General features: G+C 64.7%; 7 protein-coding genes across 7 annotated transcripts; 2 read left to right on the forward strand and 5 right to left on the reverse strand.

Moving 5' to 3' along the window:
* The first annotated feature begins 1,063 nt into the window (after positions 1-1,063).
* NEUB (N-acetylneuraminic acid synthase) lies at positions 1,064-2,959 on the forward strand. The gene is made up of 5 exons (XM_005763014.1): positions 1,064-1,368; positions 1,505-1,752; positions 1,941-1,974; positions 2,044-2,173; positions 2,468-2,959. Exons 1-5 carry the CDS (start codon positions 1,096-1,098, stop codon positions 2,686-2,688), a joined length of 906 nt encoding a protein of 301 aa, XP_005763071.1. The 5' UTR covers positions 1,064-1,095; the 3' UTR covers positions 2,689-2,959.
* An 11-nt stretch (positions 2,960-2,970) lies between these two features.
* On the reverse strand, positions 2,971-6,742 carry EMIHUDRAFT_437806 (Serine/threonine-protein kinase). Its single transcript, XM_005763015.1, has 9 exons — positions 6,190-6,742; positions 5,602-5,898; positions 5,027-5,146; positions 4,795-4,932; positions 4,529-4,676; positions 4,339-4,373; positions 4,140-4,193; positions 3,794-3,983; positions 2,971-3,596 (listed from the first exon to the last, which is right to left on the reverse strand). The coding sequence occupies exons 1-9, from the start codon at positions 6,649-6,651 to the stop codon at positions 3,199-3,201; spliced, it is 1,842 nt and encodes a 613-aa protein (XP_005763072.1). The 5' UTR covers positions 6,652-6,742; the 3' UTR covers positions 2,971-3,198.
* Positions 6,743-8,460: 1,718 nt separating this feature from the next.
* EMIHUDRAFT_452611 (putative metacaspase protein) lies at positions 8,461-10,114 on the reverse strand (the record flags this gene model as incomplete). The annotated part of the gene is made up of 4 exons (XM_005763016.1): positions 8,461-8,506; positions 9,255-9,466; positions 9,550-9,827; positions 9,886-10,114. The coding sequence occupies 4 exons, from the start codon at positions 10,112-10,114 to the stop codon at positions 8,461-8,463; spliced, it is 765 nt and encodes a 254-aa protein (XP_005763073.1).
* Positions 10,115-13,708: 3,594 nt separating this feature from the next.
* EMIHUDRAFT_215396 (hypothetical protein) lies at positions 13,709-16,626 on the reverse strand (the record flags this gene model as incomplete). Its single annotated transcript, XM_005763017.1, has 4 exons — positions 13,709-13,739; positions 14,018-15,276; positions 15,443-15,949; positions 16,123-16,626. 4 exons carry the CDS (start codon positions 16,624-16,626, stop codon positions 13,709-13,711), a joined length of 2,301 nt encoding a protein of 766 aa, XP_005763074.1.
* A 1,253-nt stretch (positions 16,627-17,879) lies between these two features.
* EMIHUDRAFT_358099 (hypothetical protein) lies at positions 17,880-18,782 on the reverse strand (the record flags this gene model as incomplete). Its single annotated transcript, XM_005763018.1, has 1 exon — positions 17,880-18,782. A coding segment is annotated over exon 1 (380 nt), but the record flags the coding sequence as incomplete, so codon positions are not given.
* A 1,051-nt stretch (positions 18,783-19,833) lies between these two features.
* Positions 19,834-20,922, reverse strand: EMIHUDRAFT_105084 (hypothetical protein; the record flags this gene model as incomplete). The annotated part of the gene is made up of 1 exon (XM_005763019.1): positions 19,834-20,922. The coding sequence occupies one exon, from the start codon at positions 20,920-20,922 to the stop codon at positions 19,834-19,836; it is 1,089 nt and encodes a 362-aa protein (XP_005763076.1).
* Positions 20,923-21,630: 708 nt separating this feature from the next.
* On the forward strand, positions 21,631-24,006 carry EMIHUDRAFT_465198 (hypothetical protein). The gene has a single exon (XM_005763020.1). The coding sequence runs from the start codon at positions 21,692-21,694 to the stop codon at positions 23,345-23,347; it is 1,656 nt and encodes a 551-aa protein (XP_005763077.1). The 5' UTR covers positions 21,631-21,691; the 3' UTR covers positions 23,348-24,006.
* Positions 24,007-24,009: the final 3 nt, after the last annotated feature.

Here is a 24,009-nt window from a genome sequence, read left to right on the forward strand (position 1 = left end):
GCAAAAGCGCGCGGCTTCGAGCTGCCGGCGCAGCCAGAGGACGAGAGCTGCGCCGTGCGGTGGCTGTGCTTCGCTGCCTTGCTGCGCGAGTCCAACCCCCGCCGGCGAGGGCGGCGGCAGGCCAGTCTAACAGCCCTTCATCGACGGCGAGGGGGCTCTCTTCGTGCGCGGCAGTGAGGCAGGCTCTCCAGGGCTGCTCGGCCACGGCGAGGGCGTGACGCAACTGAACACGCCGACGCGCCTCCCGCTGACGCTGGGTGAGCGCACCGTGAGCGTGTCGGCTGGAGGTCTGACGACCGACAACCACAGCCTCGCCCTCACCGCCGACGGCGCTGTCTGGAGCTGGGGCAAAGGTTTGGGGGCAAGCTGGGCCACGGCGACTATCAGGACCAGAGGCAGCCCAAGAAGATCGAGGCGTTGGCTTGCCAGAGCGTCATCGCTGCGTCGGCTGGATACGAGTACAACCTCGCCATCACCGCCGATGGCGCCCTCCGGAGCTGGGGCAGTGGAGACTTTGGCAAGCTGGGCCACGGCAACGAGAGCTCCGAGCAGTGCCAGCTGCTGCCGAAGAAGATCGAGGCCTTCGCTGCCCGTCGGCTGGGTCCCACCACAGCATCGCCCTCCCTCACCGGACACCGCCGACGGCGCCGTTTGGAGCTGGTGCAATGGAGGCTTTGGCCGGTTGGGCCACGGCGACCTACAGGACCGGTGGGTGGGAGCGCCAGCTGCTGCCGAAGAAGGTCGAGGCCTTTGCTGTGGACGGCATCCATTGCCGCGGTGCTGGCGCAAACCGATTTTTTGGGAATCCGACGCGAGCATCTCTCCTTACAACTGTACTCCTTACTTACTTAAACTAACTTCATTCATGGCCCTCCAAATTCGGGTCGGAGCGTAGCGGAGTGGGCCCCGAGTTTGAAAAGGGCGACTGGACGCTTGCGTCCTAGCCTCCAACAACGCCTCCCTGGCGCAGAGGGGCCCCCGGAGGGATGCTCAACCGCCCCACGCCACGCCGCTTGCGGCGGTCCTATTGCCGCTTGGCACTTCTCCTTTGGAATCCGCCGAAAGCCTCCTTACACACACAACCGAGACTTAACGATGACGCGCATCGACTTCAAACAGCCGCACGTCATGGCGGAGATCGGGTGCAACCACATGGGCGAGTTCGAGACGGCGAAGGAGCTGCTCACCCTCGCCAAGGAGGCGGGCGCTTCGGTCGGCAAGTTCCAGAAGCGCTGCCCGAAGGAGCTGCTCACGCCGGAGCAGTATGCGGCGCCGCACCCCAACCCTCGCAACGCGTATGGCGACACCTACGGCGCGCACAGGGAGTACCTGGAGCTCACGGTCGACCAGCACCGCGAGCTGAAGAAGGCGCGCGCGCGCTGCTGCCGCCGCCACCGCCGCCGCCGCCGCCGCTTGCAAGGGAGTGGGTGGGAAGGGGGCTCGCGCGGCGCGCCGCGTGTCGGTGCGGCCGTCTCACCTCCCCTCGCCCATTCGCCGCCCGCAGCACTGCGAGGAGATCGGGCTCGGCTACTCGTGCTCGGTCTGGGACGTGACGAGCGCCAAGGAGATTGTCTCGCTCAACCCGATCTTGATCAAGGTTGGCTCGCCGTCGAACCAGCACTGGGAGATGCAGAAGGTGCTGCGGGACGAGTACGGCGGTGACATCCACATCTCGACCGGCATGACCACCAAGGAGGAGGTCGAAAAGATCGTCACCTTTTGGGAGGAGGGAGCGGGCGACGCAAAGAACAGGCACGTCGTGCTACACCAACACACTCACACACTCACACTCACACCGCCCGCACACGCGCACCGGGCCTTGCACTTCAAATGCCGTGGGGCTCCTGTCCTCTAGACGTGCAGTCGCGAGGGCTAGCCTGGCCCTTGCCCCACCACCTCGTGTGTGTGGAGAGAATTCGCTTCCCTTCCGTTGCCCTTAGGCTGGTGCTCTACAACTGCACCTCGGGCTACCCGGTGCCCTTCGAGGACGTGTGCCTGCTCGAGCTGTGAACAGCGTCTCTTCACGCCACTGCCTGTGAACAGGTGCCCTTCGAGGACGTGTGCCTGCTCGAGCTGCGCGAGCTCTACGACAAGTACCACGCCCGCGTCAAGGCGATCGGCTTCTCCGGCCACCACCTCGGCATCGCCGTCGACGTCGCCGCGTATGCGATGGGTGCGCTTCCCTCACAGCTGCTCGTTCTGCATGGGCTCGTCTCTCCAAACACAAAGTCCAGAACCCTCCCCCCCCCACCCCACCCACCCACCCACCCATACACACACACACACACACACACACACACCATACCCTTGCTCCTCCTGAGCGGCGTCGGCACCGCCCCCGTCCCACACTAGCTGCCCCTCCCCACACCAGCTGCGCACCACCCCCCGCAACTCGCCCACCAGCTGCTGCCCGCAGCACGGCGCACTAGCCCGCACCGCTCACCGCTGGCTGCACCACGGTGGCCAGGCGCGCAGTGGAACGAGCGGCACTTTACCAAGGACCGGACCTGGAAAGGGACGGACCACGCCGCGTCGCTCGAGCCGGCGGGGCTGACGAAGCTCTGCCGGGACCTGCAGGCGACCTGGAAGTGCATGACGCCCAAGGCGAGCGAGATCTTGCCCATCGAGAAGGAGCAGCGCGCGAAGCTCAAGTGGGGCTGCTACAACGCGGCGGAGGTGAAGAAGTGAGCGCGCCGGCTGGAGCGCGTGCGGGTGGCGCGGACCGAGCGTGCGCGGGACATTGCGCGGTACTCGTGTGGGTGGCGTATCCCCCTGTCCCTGTACGTTGTGTGTGGACAGGCGGGTGTGTGTGGGACTGGTGTGCGCAACGCGTCTCTTCCTCTCTCCTATCGGCTCTAAGCGGCCTACGGCTTTATCGCGACGAGTCGAGATCCCCGTGTCCATGACACGCCTCTCCCAGTAAAACGTAACGATCGTTATTGTTTTCCCGGCCGCCCCGAAGCCGATTGTGTGATTTTTTCATTTTTACGGGCCCCAGAGGCAGAGCACACGCCGTCGCCGACACGCGACAGCGCTCAGCGGCACAGGCCACAAGCGCTCAGCGGTAATCATCACAGAACACTTAAGCAGAAGGGAGGAGAGGCAACACGTACAAGCAGAAGCACCGGCTTCCGCGCCGTTCTCAACCGGGCGGCGCGGAGGGCGAGCGGTCCAACCTCCGGGACCGGAGGAGGCCGCTCACTGCCAGGAGAAGGAGAAGCCCCGGAAGCGCTCGTCGAGCGCCTGGCGGGCGCGCCTTGCCTCCTCCTGCACGGCCGCCTGCCTCGCCCGTCGCGCCTCCAGCCCGCCGGCGGCCTCCTCCTCCGAGTCGCTGCCCGACGGGCCGTCGAGCGCGTCGTCGGCCTCGTCGTCGCTCTCCTCGAGCTCGTTCGGCGGCAGCGGGGGGACGGCGTCGCCGCCAGAGTCGCGCAGCGAGTGCGTCGCCCCCCCCTCGGGCGGCGCCCACGAGAGAGCGTACCCTCGCCGCCGCACGCGCTCCATGTCGAGCGCGGCGAGGAAGGGCGCGGCCAGCACGGCCGCAGTGCCTCCCGGCCCCCGCCCGAGCCGCTCGGCGGGGTCGCGGGTCAGGAGCGCACCTGCGGCGGCCGCGAGGGGCGGCGGGCTCGGAGGCGGAGCGGGAGAGAGGCGGCGCGGGCGGCGGCGGCGGCGAGGGCGTGCTGGGTGGAGGGAGGGAGGGGGGGGGAGGGAGCGCGGGTGGAAGGGGTGGCAGGAGGCGGTGGCGGTGATCCAGCCCGAGGGGTGGCGGGGCGGCATGGCAGGCGGGCGCGCGCGCCGACGAGAGAGGCCGCGTCGGCGGGCACCCCCTCGAGGAGGGGCGGGAGGGGCGCCGCGTGGAGGATCTTGCGCTGGGTGGCGGGGAACGAGGGGCTGTCGAAGGGGGTGTTGCCGGCGAGCATCTGGTGCAGCAGCACGCCGAGCGCCCACCAGTCCGCCCCCTTGCCGTGCGGCTCGGAGCGGATCACCTCGCGCATGTCAGCGTTTGCCTCATGCGGGTGGGTGTCGGCCTCTTCGGTTTGGCCGTTTGCCGTCGTGTGTGTCCCGGCGTGGAGTGTCCTGTCCCGTCGCCCATGGCCATGCGTGCCGCGCGGCGTGCCCCCACCCCGATGGTCTACTTTCACCTCGGGAGAGATGTACGCCGCGGTGCCGACGAAGGAGCGGCCGTGCGACGCGAGCTGCGAGGGCGGGGGCGGGCGGAATGTCCGGGCGGCGGGGGGCTGGGCGGTGGCGGTGGCGGTGGCGGTGGCAGTTGGGGGAGTGGAAGGCGGTCGAGATGGTGGTGGAGGCGAGGGCGGAGTTGGTGAAGGTGGCGGTGGCGACCTTGGCGAGGCCAAAGTCGGCTAGCACCGCGTGGCCTGTGAGGGCGAGACAATGAGGTGAGGATTGGACCACGCGCCGCGACCGCCGTGTAAGGGTGAGGCGAGGGGGCGCACGACGCGCGCGGCTCCCGGACAACCTCCCCGACCACACGCGGCGGCTGGTGGATACGCGTGGGCTGGTGGATACGCACCGCGGCCGTCGAGCAGCACGTTCTCCGGCTTGAGGTCGCGGTAGAGCGCGCCGCGCTCGTCGTGTAGCCCGCCGAGGCCGAGGGCGACTTCGGCGGCGTACAGCCGCGCGTCGGCGAGCGGGAGCGTGCCGCGCCGCAGCAGCAGCGCCTGCAGGCGGGAGAAGGGCACGAGCAAAGGTCAGGGAGCGGGGAGCAGCGGGAGGAGAGGTGCGGCCGTCGGCGCTGGAGATTGCCCGGTTGTGGTCTGGCCTCTCTTTCTCCTGCGCCTGCAAATCTCCCCCGGGCAGGTAGTCGAGAAGCAGGTGCAGGTGCGCTTCCGAGGAGAAGGAGGCATGGAGGTTGACGATGAAGGGGTGGCCTCGCGTCCCCTTGAGGACGTCCCGCTCGACGAGCGCAGCCTGCACCTGGTAGGCCGCGGCACGCAGTCGCTTGTGGGGCTCCACATCTCGCGCCGGGCGGGGCGGGGCGGAGGGGGGGGGGGGGGGGGCTTATTCTCGCCTGGTAGGCCGCGACAAGCATCCGCTTGTTGAGGCTCTTCATCGCGAAGGTCGCGCCGCCCTTCTTCAGCTGGACGAGAGCCACCGTCGCGAAGGCGCCTCGGCCGAGCACGCGAACCACCTGAGGGAGATATGGGGAGATATGGCGAACCACCTGAGGGAGATATGGGGAGATATGGCGAACCACCTGAGGGAGATATGGGGAGATATGGCGAACCACCGGAGGGAGATATGGGGAGATATGGCGAACCACCGGAGGGAGATATGGGGAGATATGGCGAACCACCGGAGGGAGATATGGGGAGATATGGCGAACCACCGGAGGGAGATATGGGGAGATATGGCGAACCACCGGAGGGAGATATGGGGAGATATGGCGAACCACCGGAGGGAGATATGGGGAGATATGGGGAGATATGGGGAGATATGAGGGAAGGGCGGAGAGACGTCTCTCCGGCGTGCGGCGAGGGTGTGCCACGGCCGCCCTGCTACTTCACACCCTACGAGGTCGTGCCCCGCTACTTCTCCTCCGACGAGAGGCAGGAGCCCCGTGGCGTCTCAAGTGCAAAGGCCCACCTCCAAGTCGTCGAAGCCAACCTTGCAGTCCGGGGGTGCGGGAGAGGCCGCCTCGGCCATCTCCACCGCCGGAGGCATCCCCTCCCCCGGAAGGTTCCGAGACGGTTCCGAGACGGTTCCGGCCTCCTCCTCCTTCGTTGGCTCCTCCCCCACCGCACTCGCAGCCACCGCCAGGTCGGCCTGCGGAGGCGCTCCCTCGACCGCCTCCGGCGTGGCGGCCTCCGCCAGTGCGGGTGCCTCAGCGGCTGTCGAGGCCTCCACGTTCGCCTGCGCTGCCGCCGCCGCCTCCGCCTCTCCCGCCGCCGCCGCCGCATCCGCCTCAGCCGCCGCTGCCACCGTCTCCACTGTCACCCTCGCCGCCTCCGCCGCCTCCGCCGCCGCCTCCGCCGCCTCCGCCGCCTCCGCCGCCGCCTCCGCCGCCGCCGCCTCCGCCGCCGCCGCCTCCGCCCCCGCCCCCGCCGCCTCCGCCTCATCCACCCCACCTGCCGGTGCTGGCCCCGCCTCCGCTGCCGCCGGCCCCGCCTCCGCTGCCGCCGGCGCCGCAGCCTCTACCGCTTCCGGCTCCTCCACTCCTACCGCCGCCTCTGCCGCCGCCTCTGCCGCCGCCACCTCCACCTCTGACCAGGCCAGCTCTGAGCCATCCCCGCCCACTGCAACCTCGTCTGCAGCCGTGATCATGGCAGCCGCATCCACAGAAGCTGCCCCTGCGTCCTGAGCCGCGTCGGCTCCCTCCGCCTTAGCCGCCTCTGGAGGATGCTCCGCCACCGCCCGACACTCCTTTGGCAATGCCTCTGCCTCGTGTGCCAAGGCGGCGTCGATGGCGGCGGTGAGAGCCGCGAGCTCGTCTTCGCTCTGCGCTCGTACCATCATGTCCTTTGGTTGTCCAGACACAACCAGCCATCTCGGACGGCCAGGTACGAGTCGCCATCCTGTGACAGCCATGATCTTCTCCCTGTCGCCCTGCGCATAACGCAAGCAGGAGCCTTCCATCGAGAACCGGCGCCGGCGCCACCGCTGTAGAGGCGGCGGGCCGCGCTTCTCCAGCCACATGGCTGCACCGAAGACTGTGAGCGAGGCCGGGTGCGATTCGGGCTGTGATTTGCGAGGTGGCCGGGTTGTTTTGAAGGTATGCTTCCCTTCGCCGCCGTCCCAGCGAGCGAAAGTCGAGCGAAGGCGGGCGACAAGAATCGGATGCCAGCCCCAGGGCTAGGGCTCTCTAGCCCGCAACCCGATCCCAATCGTACTGGCCAACTGGGTGCGCTTCTTAACTCCCCGGTCCTGGGCGTGCGGCTGATGACTGCACTCCAAGTGCTCCAAGTGCTTCTCTCCCCGGGCCCTGGATGGATGTGAGGTTGCCATCGCACTCCAAGTGCTCCAAGTGGACTCTGTCCTCCTGTGTTCTCTAGGTCTAGGCCCCTCTCATATGAGGAGTCAAGCGCGAGAGGCGCTCAGCTTCGCGGGCTCTCTCCAATACTTATGCGGGGGGAGATGGGGTCCCATGCGCCATGGCCCGCCGCAGGCGCCGATTTTTTGGCGTTTCCTTTTTTGCGCGATTTTCTACTTGTTTTCATGAGAATTTCGCGTATTGCGACCATGCTATCACGCCTTGCGACAGCCTGTCGGCGCTGCTGACCGCCTCGTACGCCACGACCGTCTCGCCGCCGTGCACACACGCGCGCAGCACGGTCGCGCGCGGCTCGGCGGCGAGGCAGTGGAGCGTGGAGTGGCGCGCCGACTTGCCGGCGGCGTCCCCTCCCCCCCCCCTCTCCCCTCCCTCTCCCTGCCGCCTCCTGCACGGCCCCGTCGCCGCGCGTGCAGGACCCGGCCATGCTTGCTTGCTTGCAGCACGTCGCGCTGATCGCGCTGAGAGCCCACAGGGCTCAAGCGCGCGACACGTGGTGGTGAAGGGCCTCGGCGCGCTCCTCACGCGGCGGAGCCGGAGTTGGTCGTCGCCGAGCGGGGTGAGTCGGATCCTCCGGGCGAGCACGAGCTGACGGGCAGGAGGCCCTCCAAACCGCGCGCGCCCTGCCACACGGCCGACACCGACACATGAGAGATCAACACCAAGCGTCGCCCTCCTCGCCACCGCGCGACTTCCCCCCGCAAGAGAAGAGAGCACACGGACACGGGGCGGGAGGGGCACCGTAGCCTAGGCCGTCGCGTGGTTGTGACCACTGCGGCGGCGCCACGTTCGCTGCCACGCGCCGGCGTGGCGCACTATCGTCGTCGACACATGCGCATGATTGGACTTTTTGCAGTGGGTCTACCGGGCCGGGGCCCCGCGCCGGGGCGGCAGAAACGAAGAGGCTAACGTCTCACGTGTCACGTCATACACAGCGTAGTCGATTGACCCCAGACAAGGTTATGGAGAGCGGCCATAACAGGTGTTATGGCTGTTATGGCTGGCTGCTCGTAACACCCCATAACACCTCATAACACCTCCATCGCTGTTATGGCTGTTATGCCCACCCTACCATAACACCTCATAACACCTCATAACACCTCATAACACCTCATAACACCTCATAACACCTCATAACACCTCATAACACTCATAACACATCCCACTGGTTGTTATGACAGCCAGCATAACAACCTCATAACAGCTGTTATGTGTCCCACGGATTTTTCTTTTGGAGCCCCGCCGCGCGCATCCCGGCGTGACGGTAAAATTCTTCTTTTGGAGCGCCCGCCCCGCGCCGCGTAGCTACTACCAGCCAACCATGGCCTACCGGGACCATGGCCTACCGGGATCCATCGATCGCGGGACGAGGAAGAGTTTTACCCCTCTCCCTTTTCTCTAAGCTAAAAGTACGTACAACAAACTCCCTCGCACGGGGGACTGGCGCGCACGGAGCTTTAACTACTAAAAAGCGGGAGCAGCCAGCTTCCACTTGTTAGAAACCTCGAGACATGTAGTGAAAAAGGAAAGAAAAAGCTGAGCCCTGGTGTCGAGGTGTCGAGGCCCGGTGTCGAGGGTGTCGATCGAGGCCAGGGCTCATAATTGCGGGAAGGAATACCTTAAGGTACATGTTTAAAACGGAGGGAAGCTGCAGAGCTGCAGAGAGTACGAGTTAGAAACGGGGGAAGCACTTGCGTGAAGGGGGGGGGGGGGGAGGGGGGTCTTGATTGAGAAATCTGAAGCCATCGCTCAGCCTCAGTCAGGAGGCAGGTTGATGTAATTGAATTTAACTTGAGGGCAAAAGAGAAAATATTTGGCGATCGATGCCGAACCTCGCGCGCGGCAGCGCGCGCGAAGCGAAAATTGCAGCGGCGAGCAGTTCGGTGTGGCCTCTCGGGCCATAACACCGTGGATCCGGGACGGCTCTCTCATAGCAGCCCATAACATGTTATGGGCTGCTATGCCCCGAGAGCCATAACACCATAACAATAACTGTGTCAGGGGTGCATAGTCGATACTCACAGACAAACTTCACATTCCGGATCCGGGAGCCGTGAAGACGAACACACTGCCCGTCCTCGCGGCCGGCGAGTTCGCCAAGACCGCTCTGCGCGCCCCCAATGGTGTACTTTAGAAGCAACTGCGGATTTGCTGGGCCTCACATCTAGAGGGTGAGCTGGCGCGCTGTCGCGCTGGCGACAATGAACGGGTTTTGCACGCTCGTGCGCCTATTCATTCGGAACGCTCTCACGGGAGTGGCAGCCTCTCCGGCGCCGCGATCGCTGAGCGCGCGCGCTTGTCCTTCGCCCGCTCGGCCGCGAGAGCGTCGAACAGCTGTTGGTGCGTGGCGCGAGGAGGCAGCCCGCCCCCATCGACGGCCGCTTTGAGCCAGCGCGTGCCCGTGCCTTGGTAGAACATCGCCATCTTGCCCGTCTCTTTGTCCGTCTCGATCCGGAGCGCGTCCTACTTGCGTGTGGAGGCGCGCCTGGCGTGAGGGACGGGCTGCTACCCGTGGCTGCGCGACTCTGCCGTAAGAGAAGAGATGCCTCGCTCTTCTGAGTCTCAAGCGACGAAGCAATGAGGACGACGTTCTCGGGCAAGGAGGACCCGCTGCCCTGGTCGACGAAGCCGCCGCTGTAGCACGCGTCGCAAAACCAGAAGAGCTGGGCAGCTGAGGCCGCGATGCCCTGCATGAGCACGGTGAGGTCGTCGTCGAGGAGGGTGCCATTCGTGGTGCAGAGCGCCTCGTCCATGATGTCCGGCGCCGACTCTCCCTTGCGCGTGACCTCGTCGCCGTTCGCATCAAAGACCTGCTTGCCATGCCCTACACAGACGAAGAAGACTCTACGGCGAGGAAACGAGAGGTTGGGAACGGGAGGGACCGTCGCCTGAGTAAAAGATAACGGCGGTGTCGCCAGGCCTCAGGCTGGCCTTGAAGGCCGTCAGCGCTGCGAGGAGGGACTCGGTGCTCTGCTGCGCAGGGTCGGTGACGGTGACGATGTTTTCCTCTGAAAAGCCCCAGTGCTCCCTCAGCAGCGTGTCAAAGACTTTCACATCGTTGCGCGTGCCATTGATTATTGGCCATCCAGCCGGGGCACCGCGGTAATCCATGCCGACCAGGAGCGCGCGGCGGCGCGGCGTGCGCTGCTGCTCGGGCTCGGCGGTGGTCTTTTGAGATGATGAGCAGCCACCCATTCACGACTAGTGGGGTAGCGAGGAAGAGGCGAGCGAAGAGGGCGTGATGGGCGGGCGCCTGTTTTGACGCGTGAACTGGCGTGAAAAGAATTTTTGAAACAAACTCCATACCCGAAAGAAAGAGAAGGGAGCTCGCGGGAGAGGTGACGAGTGAACTACAGGTAGTGGGGAAGGCAGCCTCGATTGCCATACAGACATGGGTGCGAAACAACGACAAGACCAAGGCACGGGCAGAGGAACGAGAGAAGAATATAGGGTGGATAAAGCGCCTGTTCACGGCATGGAGGGTGAGCCACACCGAACGTACCGAGCGAAGAGCCGAGCGGAAGGAGGACGGGGAAGATGACTCCGAGGAGGACGAACCAGTGGAAATCCAGTTGTCAGATGTCACGATGCATCCGAAGGGGACCCCAGCGCCGGCATCATCCGTAGAGGCACGAGTGTTCGAAGAGAGAGTGGACCTGAGCAACAACATGACCTGTAGGCAAATGATCGGAGTGGGAGTCAGAAATGTGGTCCTTGCGCGAGGGGAGCTCGATAGACTCGAGGGGCCAGGATACGCCGCGAGGAGGACGGAGTTGCGCCGACAGGCGAAAGAAGCCGCGAGAACAAGGGACCGGCAGGTGGCGGCGTCGCAGGACGAGGCAGAAGAGAACAACGCGACAGAGGAGGAAGTGACAAGGGAGAGAACGACGAGGGTGGGACGACCGCGAGGTGGCATGAAGGTTGCAGCGAGAATCGGCGAGAGACTGCGAAGAGAGATAGGAAGAGGCAGACTCCCTAGGGTGGGCGACGGATAGCGCACCACACACCTCTCCTTAAAATCCCTGTGTGGTGGCGGCGTGCCGTCCTCCCATCCCTCCCTTGGGTTGTCTGTTTTCTTTCTTTCTTTTTACTCCATCGCACAACACTGCTCCCGTTCCCCTGTGTCCCTGATCGTCCTTACACAAGATCCTGCACGACGAGAAGGGGGCGACCGCGAGGTGGCACGAAGGTTGAAGCGAGAATCGGCGAGGGACTGCGAAGAGAGATAGGAAGAGGCGGACGCCCAAGGGTGGGCGACGGCTAGCGCACCACACCCCTCTCCTTAAAATCCCTGTGTGGTGGCGGCGTGCCGTCCTCCCATCCCTCCCTTGGGTTGTCCGTTTTCTTTCTTTCTTTCTTTCTTTCTTTCTTTAGAATCTTAGGCCAGCCTGTACTCGAGTAACAAGACTCCCTCGCACGACACTAGGCACGGGACTGGCGCGCACTGGCACTAACAAAATGCGAATATTATTAGGCAGAGGGAGAGGGAGAGGGAGAGGGAGAGGGAGAGGGAGAGGGAGAGGGAGAGGGAGAGGGAGAGGGAGAGGGAGAGCGAGAGGGAGAGGGAGAGGGGGAGGGAGAGGGAGAGGGAGAGGGAGAGGGAGAGGGAGAGGGAGAGGGAGAGGGAGAGCGAGAGCGAGAGCGAGAGAGAGAGAGAGAGAGAGAGAGAGAGAGAGAGAGAGAGAGAGAGAGAGAGAGAGACCCAGGGAAGGTCTTGCACTACCTAGCCCTTACACGCAAAACCTCTCTCTGCGATGCACGGTGCAGGCAGGGCCCGAGGAAGCCCTCCTTCCTCCGCGCCACCGACGCCTCCCTTCTATGATCTGTGGCAGGGTGGCAGCACACAAAAGCAAAGTTCCCTACACACCAACACGAATGTGACACGGCGGGCGCTGTGGCGAATGCAGTGCACGCAAGCGTGACGGTGAAACGCATCCCGGAGCACCCTTTGCAATAAGGCGTCGGCAGCTTCATCTAGTCTCTGCTCTTCCCTCTCCCCTCGCCCCTCCCATCCCGCTCGAGACGTGACTCCACGCATACCCCCCGCAGGTGCAGCGAGGTTGCTCGTGAGCGCCGCCGCCGCCCGCACCCCCTCTTCACTCGTAGTCCATACGCCCCTCCACCAACGACGCCTCTCACACTGCAAGCGCCCAGACCTGACACACACTGTCACATACCAAGAGCTAAATGCGAGGCAACCTGGTCTGCGCGCGCAATACTTTGGTCTTCCTTGCTGCGGCGGCGGCGGCAGCAGCACGCGCGTCCCAAGAGCGTCCACAGCGGAGCTCGGCGCTGGACTCGCCGCTGCGCTGCTGCGGCGCGACCTGCCGCTCCGGCGCCGAGTAAGGCCCTCTCCTTTCTCGAGCGATCTCGGGCGATCTCGGGCGATCTCGCGTGATCTCGGGCGATCTCGGGCGATCTCGAGTGATCTCGGGCGATCTCGGGCGATCTCGAGTGATCTCGGGCGATCTAGGGCGATCTCGGGCGATCTCGAGTGATCTCGGGTGATCTCGGGCGATCTCGGGCGATCTCTGGCGGTCTCGGGCGATCTCGGGCGATCTCGAGTGATCTCGGGCGATCTCGGGTGATCTCGGGTGATCGGGTGGTGGTCTCGGCGGCTTCACGCTCGCCTGCTCGGGCGGCGGAGTCAGCCCTGCTGCCGGCTGGCTGGTCAGCCCTGCTGCCGGCTGGCTGGTCTGCCCTGCTGCCGGCTGGCTGGTTAGCCATGGGTGGTGTAGGCACTGCGCGAGAGTGGCGCGGCCGTCGGCGTCCTGCGCTGGGAGCGGGCGGGAGTTGGGGCGGGAGGTATGGCCGAGATATAGGCGAGATATGGCCGAGACATAGGCGAGATGTAGCCGAGATATAGCCGGAGTTGGGGCGGGAGGTAAAGCCGAGATATAGCCGAGATGTAGCCGAGATACACTCGAGAACAGATATAGCCGAAAGGTAGCCGAGATATAGCCAGAGTACTCGAGTGCGACTTGAAACGCCGTGCGAGACAGCCCCGACGACCTGATCGTACGGCCAGTAGGAAGGTGTCCTTCCAGCGCGTGCACGCTTCTGACGCAATGCGCGTCACAAACTGCCTCGGATTGGCTGCTGGCACTCTCGAGGCTATGCCTACACAGCCTCGCGCGCATGGGCAGTCAAGAGGGACCACGCACCTTCTCACGACAGCGCCGGTGCCTCTCTCTTGGACCGGCAAACTTGGTGGTCTCGTGTCACCAATGTGGGACCAGTGTGCGGCATCGCGCCATCGACAGCTCTGAACTGCGCCTCACCACTGACCGGGAAGGCCGCCAAGTGGGTCAGCACCGGTCGCACATTGTGGCAGCAGTCAGCAGCGCATGTCTGATAGCTAGAGCGGCAGCGTCAGGGTCGCAGGGTCGGATCGTGTCAAGCCTCTCGCCCGGCCGGCCGCGTGCAGACGTCGGCCTGTCTGCTGTCTGGAGTGATCTGTCGGCGGTCAGTACGACCGATCAGGTTGGAGTTTTCTGATGATTGGAGGGTCTATCTGTATGTACTCCTTTGAGATCTCTCCAAATCTGCCCTCTGTTAGACCGGGTTAGATCGGGAAGTCGGTGCTAACGGAGACTACGCAGTAGCGGAGCCGGAGCCCCCCCCGTTTGCGTCGGTTTCCGCCCTGCTGCGCTGCGCACGGTGCCTCCGGGGGCCCCCGCCTCCCCCCAGAGTACTTACATGCAGTTAGTTCGTGTAGGGGAAGGGCCCCAAGAGCCTTGTATGAAGGGGAAGAACAGTGACGAGTGAGGCTCGGACTGGACGCCGCCAGCGCGGTACGGCTCTATGGGTGGACGTGGACGCGAGACAGGAGATGACGGCACGCTCTAGCGACACGCAGACACCGCGATGCAAGTAGCATGACCACGAGGTGCGGTATCATCCTAGACAACACGTATGTGCGAGAGAGGCCCCCGCGCCCAGCCCTATCTCTGCTTGCCGCTCTTCCTTTTGCGTGTCAACCTCCCCTCCGATGCGGCGGCGCTGCGAGGATACCTGGCGCGCGCCACGAGGAGAAGGAGCGTAGCGAGCGCAGCAATCGTCGCCGCCGAAGCCATGCCCTCTGGCTCAAGCACCCACCGCGGCCTCGTCGCCGTCGACTCATCCGCCCTCCCCGCTGAGACGCTGGTGGCTGCCGCGGGCGCTGTCTCCGGTCCGGCCGACCCGCCACTTTCTGCGCGGACGCTGTCCCAGAAAGCGCAGGAAGTCTTGCACTGCTCCAGCATGAAGGAGGGGTTGGCGGTGCACTCGCCCATCACCGACCACTGGCGACAGCTCTCGTGCGAGTCTTCGCCCTTTGGCAACGCGAGCGCCACGATCGCCTGCAACCGCCCAACTTCGGGCCAGACCTGCGGGTCCAGCTGCAGCTGCTCGCGCAGCTGCAAGCTCTTCCGCGCGTGGGCCGCGGCGTTCTGCACATCAGCCAGCTTGTGCGCGAGCATTGCGCACCGTGCCTCCAGCTGCATGAGCGACTTGCGGTTGGTACCCCCGGCGGCGCCTGCCAGCATCGCTCGGGTGGCCGCGGCACTACGCCGCATGCAATCGTATGCCTCTTGCACGGCCGCGAAATCGCTGATCGATCCAGTACGTGTGGAGCCACGCGCCTCGAGCAATCCGGAGAGGTGGTACAGCGTCTCCATCGAGGCGCCCTCTTGGGCCGGAGTGGAGGCGAGCCCTTTGGAGGTTTCGAGCGCGGCACGGAAGCTCGCCTCCGCCTCCGCGACGATCTCCGTCCGCCTCGCCGTCTCCTCCGCCGTCTCGCTCCGCGTCCCTCGAGCTGCAGCCGCGTCGGCGGTGAGCCTCAGCTTCAGCCGCCCATTCTCGAGCTGCATGCTGGCCTTCCGGGTGATAAGGTCGTCAGCGGCGTCTCGCCGCACTTCGGCGAGCGCGGCGATGGAGGTGCTGTCGAAGGAAGAAAGAAACTCGACCATCTGAGGCACCAGCTTCATCTTGCCGCTGTCGCCCTCGGCCACGCCCAGCGCGCTAGCCGCGTCGTATGTGAAGACGACGAGCCAATAGTAATGCATCAGTTCCTCGATTGGCACTGTGTGACACAATGGCTTCCCAGCATCGACCTCTGGGCGCGTCAAGAACCGCTGCGCGAGGCCGCGCAACTCCTCCCACACGCCGGACGCGACAGCGTGCGCCGGCTCTTCCTGGCCTGCCGCCGCCAGCGGCGTCACACATAAATTGCTCGTCTGCCGATACTTGCCCACCGCTTGCACAAACGCGGCGTCGAGCTTCCCGCGCGCAGCCTGCGCCATGAACACATCAAACTCAGGACGCGAGTACACGTGGATCAGTGTATTAAGAGCATCGCATGAGTGTATTGAGAGGGGAACGATCGGAATGCAATAATACGTGTCCACTCGAGTGCTAGTTGGAACACGGGGAATTGCATTCAGCATCTAGTCGAACAACCTCGCGCCGAAGCGCTGCAAGTTCACGCCGCATCGCGGTGCACGACTCGCGCTCAAACAGCCTCAGCAGCCGCCCCGGCGTCAGCCGCAGCTGTCGCGGCAGCGTGCCGGCCGGCAGTATGCGCTGCGCCTCTGGGGCGGACGCAGCAGCCGTGCAGAGCGCGTCTGCAGCCTCGCTGAAGACTGCCGCGCGCACCTGGCCCGACACGCCCATCAAGTGGAGAACTCGCGCGTCCGTGGTGTACTTCGCGGCCAAGGGGCAGCAGTCGGAGTTGAGCGCGCTCGGTGGCAGGACTGCCACGCGATCTCGCAGCCACGGCAGCGACTTTTGGCCGATTTGGTAGGACAGGCTCTTGTCGGGCGAGTTGGCTTGCCACAGTTTGGAGAATGCCTCCTGCTCATTCTGCCCATGGTCCTGCGCCCACCATGCGCGGAGCACGGCGAGCCCGTGCGCGTCATTGCGCGCGAGGATGAAGCCCGAGTTCACCATATACCGCACGTCTGCGTCCTACGCTGTTAATACATAAGGGATCAGTGCACCGCGTGAGACAAAAGGCAAAGGCGCGAATACAGCGGGAACGCGTCATCTCGAGGCAAAGGGTGGGAACGCGTCATCTCGACTAGTCGGAATACACGTTTCTGTATTCAGCCTCTCGGGTGGGCGTCCTGGCTCATCCAAACGGACGCTTGCGGCGACGACGCCATGAGCGCTGCCAGGTCCAGGCCGAAGCTGATGACCGCCAGGTCGGCGTCGACCCACGCAACGCCCTTGCAATTTGCGCACCACCCACCCGGCTCAAGTGCCTTGAGCATGACCCCGATCTTTGTCCAACGAATGTCGCGCGGCTCGCGCCACTCGCCCGCCGAGTGATCATCCTCAAGCACCATTGCATGCCCGTGGGTCTCTGCCCACGCCGCGTTGACGAACTGCGCGTACGGTGCGAAGCTGGCGCGCAGATTCGCGTCGTAAAAGCTTATAATGCCGATCTTGCTCGACATCTCGCCCCATACACGCCGCTGTCGGCGCAGCACGCCCTTGAGGCAGTCGTCAAGCGCAGCCGTGCCCATCTGACGCGCAGCACAGCAGGTCCCCACCCCGTGGTGAACGCTGAACGCGGTTTCAGGCTGCTCGCCGGCATTTTGTGCGGCAACAAAGGAGGCGGCAAGTCTCAACAGCAACGCCATGCTCAGCTCACCCCTCAGACTGGGTCCGCTGTTTTCACGGTGCTCAGCACGCCCCTCGGTTAAGCTGCGGTGCAAAACTCTGTTTACCACCTTCAAGTACACCCCCAAGACTCCCCCAAACCGCCCAGGATGAGCTCCTGAGGTGCCAGTCCGCCCGAGATATGACCGGTTGAGGTTGGGGTTCCACGCGGGTCAGGATGGAGGTGCCGAACTGGATGGGGGTCAGCCGGGGAGGCTGTTGTGGCGCACCGGACCGCCCCCCAGCACCGTGGCCCACCCAACTGTATCCATGGGAGTCACAAACGGTGCTGCACTCGCAGCTGCAAGCACTCACAACACTCAAACCCACCACCTGCCTCCTACCCTGTACGAGGAGCCATTTCACCCGTGCAACATCTGCACAGGTGTACCGCCGACGCTCCAGCGCCCGGCCCCTACTAGAGTAGTCTTGTGGGACCCACAAACGACCAATACATCCACTCGGGGCTGCAGCATGTGTCCGGGGGGGGCATCCCCGTGAAGCAGCCAGCAGGTGCCGGACACGGCGTTGGCCGTCTTGGACCGAGATCAGGGCGAAACTGCCTGTCTCATGGGGCTGAAGGACCGTCATGGGGTCGGCTTTGATGCTGCCAATCAGTCGGGTCGATAGGTGGCGCCCCAGCGAGATGCGTTGCGGGTGCTCGGCGTCGCCTGCTTTGAGTGGCCTAAACGCACTCGCGGGAGCCAGAGAGCAAAGGTGTGCGCGAATTGAGGCTTCTGAGCGAGTCCAGGCAAGCCACAGGACCGGCCATGTGCGTGGGTAGTCGAGCGGTGGCCGGAGGCAGCCTCCAGGAGTGGCTCTCAGTTCGGCACCTAGGTCTCGACCGCGCCCAGACTGGGAGTGGACCACAGCTTATCCGGCGCCGACAGTGCGGTGTTGTCAGGAGACGGAACACGGAGGAGCTGTATAGGTCACTAGAGACCCACACCATCGCTACATCACCACAGCCACCAAGTCGGATACAAGTCGATGACAATGTGCGCGGCAGGACAAACCAAACATGAGACGGTTACACAAGGACGGTCAGGCTACGGTCAGGAAGTAGGTTTGAGTTCACACTCTCCAACACTCCCCCATTGTCTCCGCAGTCTTCATGAATGAGGATGCGGCAGACAACAACAGCAGAGTGTGAATGTGTCTGAGCGTAGGTATGCCGGTTACCCGCCGGCGTCTCGCGGGGCTGGCTAAGCGTCCAACCTTGCGTCTTCGCGAAGGATGGTCTTGCTTGTTGGCAAGACTTGCGCGCTAAGATGATCCAGTGAAGGGGTCAAAGCGCGGCCGAGTGGGCGGAGAGAGAGAAAGGGGAGATAATGAACAGGAGCTCGTTGTGGAGCTCGGTCATGGCGCGCCGCGAGCTGCAATCCGGGCTGAGCGTCGCGGGGCGGCGGCTTGAGCGGGCGCGGCAGGCGCGGCGGGCGCGGGAGCGGCAGCGGGGGCGCCCCCTTGCGGCGCGGCGATTGGGCCGTTGGGAGGCCTCGCCGCGTTGACGCGGATGAGCGCATCAGGGACGTGAGGACGATCTTCAATGCCCCGAACGTTGATGTTGGCTTGCGCCACGGGCCGCCGACGTCGGAGATGGCAGGCTCAGTCTCAGACGTCCAGACGGCAGAGGCGCTCGTAGAGGCGCATTGGACTTCTTGCCAGAGGCGTTGGACAGCGGGACGGGCTAGCGCGAGGAGGCGAGACGAGGAAGAGACAGCAATGAGGTAGAGTGGCATTGCCACGTCGAACAGATGCCCAACACTCCCCCACGACGTGGTAATCGCCACACAAGGCAGAGAGGGCGTGTCGATCGTCGCGTGTTCATCGCGTACAGCTCCGGTCGTGTCGAGCGGCGACGTCGGAAGTAGCGGCGGCGAAAGGCAGGGTCCACATTCGGTGCGAGATCTTTGCGGTAACTGCCGTTGCAGCAGCCCGAGAGCTGGTAGCGGAGGCAGCAGCTGCGATGGTGGTCCGTAGGCGAGGAGAACGGACCGGTAAGGAGAAGCAAGAGGGGATACTCGTGTCCACACAGCCGCAGTGCTGGCGGAGATGCGCTCTGTCGCAGAAGATCCGCAAGCACCCAAGTTGATGTTGCGGTTGTACTCATTCTGCTCAGCCTCCGTGCCGAGCAGTTGGCGGCCGCTGTGCCACCGTGCGCCGAGCCTCTGTGCCCAGCCAATCACCACGGCTCGCGCAGGTGCCCATGGTGCCAGCCAACGTATCGAGCGTAAGCCGGAAATGCTGTGCGGCAACACATCTCGCTTGTGTGCCGCACCAGCTCTCATGTCGGCCTCAGTGCCGCACTGCTCACTCCGTGCACTCACCGGTCGGTACCATGTCAGGAGACGGAACACGGAGGAGCTGTATAGGTCACTAGAGACCCACACCATCGCTACATCACCACAGCCACCAAGTCGGATACAAGTCGATGACAATGTGCGCGGCAGGACAAACCAAACATGAGACGGTTACACAAGGACGGTCAGGCTACGGTCAGGAAGTAGGTTTGAGTTCACACTCTCCAACAGGTGTGAACAGCAGCTCCTGAGTCCTGACCACATCGCGCAGGCGCCTTTAAAGGTCCAGGTGATAGCCCTGTACGAGGCGACCATGACGGAGCTGCTGGGCTTCGCATCGACGCAGGGTGAGCTTGGCATGGTGACGCAGCTCGAAGGGCTCAACTGGCCCAACAACCTCGCGCCCCTCGTGCATCGGACCGACGCGGCACTCAACGGCACATACCCAATGCCAAAGAGCGCGCTGCCCACGCAGCGCTATCTTGGCGCGCCGCGCGTCTTCCTCCTGCCACCACGCACGCTCAGGCTCAGGGCGGAGCGCGAGCCCTTTGCGATCCGGGCCGTCGGCCCGTCGCGCTCGCGGACGAGACAGTCACGCCTCTCCCATCGGCGGCGCGGCTGCTGCATCGGCCGCTCGGCTCGGGCGGCGGCGGCTGGCAGACGATCTCGATGAAGCGCGTTGCGGCGGGGCGCGGCTGGTACGATGCGGAGCTGCCGCTGCAAGACGTGGCCGATGACTTCGAGTACAAGGTCGAGCTCACGATTGGCGGCGGCGGCGGCAGCGGCGGCGGTACTACGCTCGTCTATTCGCCCGAGGGCACCGTGGTGGTGGTCGTGCTGTAGGCATTAGGTAGCGAAGCTTTTGAGAGTGAGTTTTAGTATATCGCTTCAAGCAGGCCTGCGTTCCCTACGCGCGCGACCTCCACCATGCCCAGTCACGAGGTGCAGGTGGCGGCCATGTTGCTTGCCGCGGAAGCGCCTGGCCGCTTGGGCGTCCGACGGGGTGGCCCCGCGATCCCACGAACTGCTTCCGACCATTTCCTGATGCGGCGCGCTGTGCGTCGGGCGGACTGGGCAAGTGCGGTCGCCCTCCTCAAACTTGCGCACCAGCGCCGCGTCCTGACCAGGCGCGGACGTTTTGAAGGAGATGCCGGGCAGCATCCGCTGCGAGAGCGTGAGCCCCAGCGTCTCCGTCGCGGCGAAGAAGCAAGCCGGCTTCTCCCGGTCGCGATTCCTGCCGGCCCGCGTGGCAATGTTGCCCATGAAGATCGAATCCAGCGCCGTCGCGACGCGCCGCGGCAGCACGTACATAAAGTCTTGCCCGACGGTCGTGAACTCGTTCCCGCTCATGACGCCCTTCCAGCGAACGTCGCACCACGGCGCGAGCGGCTTGTAGAAGAGCAGATCGGGCCGCGTGAAGACGACGAGGTCGAACTTCCACCCTTGCGCCTTCTCGCGCTCCTCCATCATGACGTAGGAGCGGCGGATCGCCGACACGAAGCCGGCGACGGATTCGCGCACCAAGTCAAAGCACGAGCAGTTGCACGGGTGCAGCGTCATGTCTGGCGGCGCAATCAGCGGACCCGGTGGCTTCTTGAGGACCTCCCGATCCACGGGGAGGTAGCTAACGTGCAGAGAGGCACCCGGGAAGAGCGTCTGAATGCCAGACTTTAGATCGGCCATCTGCGTGTCGATCTCGGCAAAATCGTTCCTTCCCATCTTCACCGTCTTCCTCAGGGGCTTGAGCGCAAAGAAGAAGGCGCGATTCTTGGCATCGGGCGCGAGCGGCTCGACGACGTGATGCAAGAAGGATTTCCGCATGCGCTCGCGGTCGAAGCCGCGCACCACGCCGCCGACCAGAAAGGCGACGCGCGGAGCAGCAGCGGTGGTGGTGGCGGCGGGGCAGTAGCTGGTCGGCGCCGCCGCCGCGCTCGTCGCGAGGATGCCGTCGTACCAGCAGCCGCGCACAGCAGACATTGTGGATGCAACACGCGGCGCGTGTTCAACAGCACACAACAGCACACTGGCGGGTGACGCTGGGGCGAGAGGATCGTGCGTGTAGGGCGTTCGTAACACACACACACACACAGCACACAAAACGCGGCTCTGATGGGCAATGCGCACGCCTAGTTGGGCCTCAGATCGCCCGACCGCGTCCCGGTGCTCTGCCGTCGGATTTGTGACGCCGCCGCACCGCGCCGCGGCCGGGGCGCGGGGGCCCTGCGGAGGCCGAGGATGGCCGTGGCGGACCGGGACGAGCTCTGGGAGGTGAAGTGTCAGTATATATATTGTAGAGACTGACCATGTGCACAATATCTCTCAATCTAGCTAAGCCAGGGGAGGCGATGCCGGGGCCGTACATGTTTCATGTACAGACAGCAGCTTGATGGTGTTTCGCCCGGCGTGCGTCCCGGAGCGGTGCCGGACGCGCGGTCCAGGGGAGGAAAACTCAGATCAACGCCGACGCCGCGATTCGACTTTCTTTTACTTCAAACAAAGACGGTCGCAGCCAGCGTGATTTCTTGTTGGTTTTCAAAAATCTCTCTCTCAGTCGCACGCGCCGCGCCGCGCCGCGTGCGACTGTCAGGAGCGGATCCGTCAGTTAGTCGTGTTCACGCCGGCATCGTGATCTTTCTAACTTGCACAGACTTTAGTTCTGAAAAGAATTTTTGACCGCAGTGCCTGGGAACTTCAGCTGGCGCCCTGCAGCCTTCCTTCCCGGGACAAGCGCCAGCGCGGGAGGTGTATGCCGGCGGCGATCGAGCTCACACCATCGCCACGCTCCTGCTTCGCCACGCTCTCGCCGTGGCACTGGCTACTGCTCACCGCCATCGCTCTCACCCCGACTCTCGCCGCAGTCATAGCCCTCGGCACTGCACACCGCCTTCATCGCTCTGCTGCTGAGCGCGAGTCGCGTGCCTCCGAGGCGTCAGCGCGGCGTGCGCAGTTGGTGAAAACGCTCGACGACGCGCAAATTGCCGAAGCGCGGATACGGCTGCGCGTCAGCGTCCCGACCTTTGCCCTCGGCTGGGCCCTCTTCGTCTTCTGCGAAGATATCTTTTCTCACATGTGCTCGCTCGTCGGCCCATCCGCGAGCGTGCCTGCGCCCATGCTCATTCCCGCGGCAGCCGCGCCCATCCTCGTCCTCCTCTCGTGCCGGCCGACTGACCGAGTCGCCATCAGATGCGCCTGCCTGTTCCTCGTCGCGAGGGAGCTGTATGAAGCCTCGTCGAGTTTGCACTACGTGCTCAGCGAGGAGTTGGTGGCTGCTCGCGCGGCCGGCTGGGACGAGTGCAGCTCGTACCACTTCTCCGTCCCAGCGACCAAAGCCGTGCTCGCCCTGTATCACGGCCTCTTCTACGCCTCGTCGCTGAGGCTATCGGCACGGCCGGCGCTCCAGCGGCTCTGGCTCGGCTTGCGATGCTACTTCGTCATCAACGCGCTGCTGAGGCTCCTCCCAAAGTACGCTCTTGCGGTGCACTTCGGCTGCTCCTCCGACGGACCGGCGTACTCAGTGCTTGCGCTCGTCTACTTCTACGGCTTCGGCCTTCTCTTCTCCCTGCCGCTCACCGCCCAGAACCGTGGGAGGGTGCACAACCTCCTCGGCGGCGCCGGTCTCGATGAGCGCGCCAGGCGCACCTCCGCCGTCGCCGCCCTCTTTGGCCGAGACGGCTTTCGCTCGACGCGCAGCCGCGTGATCGACGCCGTCAGCCGCTTCAAGGCTGTGCGGCTCTCCGCCCTCTCCACTGCGGTTCTCGGCGATTCGGCGGCGTCGGAGGACGAGCGAGCCCTTCTCGACTCCCACGCGGAGCAGGCCAGCCTCGGAGGTGTTGACGCGTTCATCAGCCATAGTTGGGGCGACGACGCCGAAGCCAAGTACCGCGCGATCGAGCAGTGGTCGCAGGCCTTTGCGCAGGCTCACGGACGCACCCCGCTCCTCTGGCTCGACAAGGCGTGCGTCGACCAGAGGGACATCGAGCGCTCGCTGCGTGGCTTGCCCATCTTTATCGGCGGCTGCAACCACTTTGTCGTCCTCGCGGGAAGCACCTACCTTCAGAGGCTCTGGTGTGTGCTCGAGATTTTCTGCTTCCTCTCGCTCGGAGGCACGGTCTCCCGCATCTCGGTCTTGCACCTGGCGGACAAGGGAGCCTCGTCGGGCTTTGGGGGAGAGCTCGACGCGTCCAACTTCAAACTGGCGCAGACGGCCTGCGCCTACCGCAAGGACCGCGATCGCATCCTGGCGGTGATCGAGGCCACGTACGGCTACAACAAGCCGTTTGATCGCCTCGTCCGCAAGCTGCTCTCGACGGAGCGCGTGAGCACGGAGCTGGGCGACGCCTCCACCCGCACCACCACCGCCCGCACTACCGCCCGCACCACCGCCGGTGATGCCCTAAGATAAGGCGCGAAGAAGAAGAAGAAGGGTGGTGGGAGCGGCGGCGCTGGGCCAAGCAAGCCCGAGGCGGCCGCCGCCGCGGCGGAGGCGACGAAGCGGCGGCAGCGGTGGCGACGGTGGAGGCGGCGGAGGCGGCGGAGCTGGCTGCGGCGCTCGAGGAGAGCGCGAGGCTGGAGGACGATGCGAGGCGAGGGGCCGGTACGAGGTCGGGCTTCGTGCTGCAAGACGCAGCTCGTCCCTCCGAACTGGCGTCACAGAGAGCGAGGTGCCGCCCGAGCTGCAGTGCCCGCTGGCTGGGCACACCTACCTGGAGAAGTGGTCTTCGCGATGGGCAACCACCGACCCATTGAGCAGTGCTCGAGCACACGAGCCTCACGCCGAACGTGGCGCTGCGCAGCATGTGCCGCCGGTACGAGCGGCGTAACGGGAGGACACGCGAACGAAAGAGGACCTTGAACGTCGAAGCATGAAGGTGACCCCCGCCCACCGTCACCGTCACCAAGCATCCCCGTCGCTACCGCCCTCCACACCCGCCGCCCTATGGTTCACACTCGTCTTTGCCCAGAACACATGACAGAGCATTAGCGGGGGCGGGAGTGACGCGTGTGAAGAACTGGGAAATGTTCAGTACCTGTGTTGCAATGCTCAGCCGGATGGTAATTGGCAAT

Source organism: Emiliania huxleyi, assembly GCF_000372725.1.
Source record: "Emiliania huxleyi CCMP1516 unplaced genomic scaffold EMIHUscaffold_65, whole genome shotgun sequence".
Classification (NCBI taxonomy): Eukaryota; Haptophyta; order Isochrysidales; family Noelaerhabdaceae; genus Emiliania; species Emiliania huxleyi.

Coding starts and splice junctions, on each gene's coding strand:
- NEUB (XM_005763014.1), top strand. CDS start 1,096: ATGACGCGCATCGACTTCAAACAGCCGCACGTCATGGCGGAGATCGGG. Junction 1,369..1,504: donor AGCACCGCGAGCTGAAGAAG/GCGCGCGCGCGC, acceptor CGCCGCCCGCAG/CACTGCGAGGAGATCGGGCT. Junction 2,174..2,467: donor CGTCGCCGCGTATGCGATGG/GTGCGCTTCCCT, acceptor CACGGTGGCCAG/GCGCGCAGTGGAACGAGCGG.
- EMIHUDRAFT_437806 (XM_005763015.1), bottom strand. CDS start 6,651: ATGTGGCTGGAGAAGCGCGGCCCGCCGCCTCTACAGCGGTGGCGCCGG. Junction 4,677..4,794: donor TGCCCGGGGGAGATTTGCAG/GCGCAGGAGAAA, acceptor TCCCGCCTGCAG/GCGCTGCTGCTGCGGCGCGG. Junction 3,984..4,139: donor CGGCGTACATCTCTCCCGAG/GTGAAAGTAGAC, acceptor GACATGCGCGAG/GTGATCCGCTCCGAGCCGCA.
- EMIHUDRAFT_465198 (XM_005763020.1), top strand. CDS start 21,692: ATGCCGGCGGCGATCGAGCTCACACCATCGCCACGCTCCTGCTTCGCC.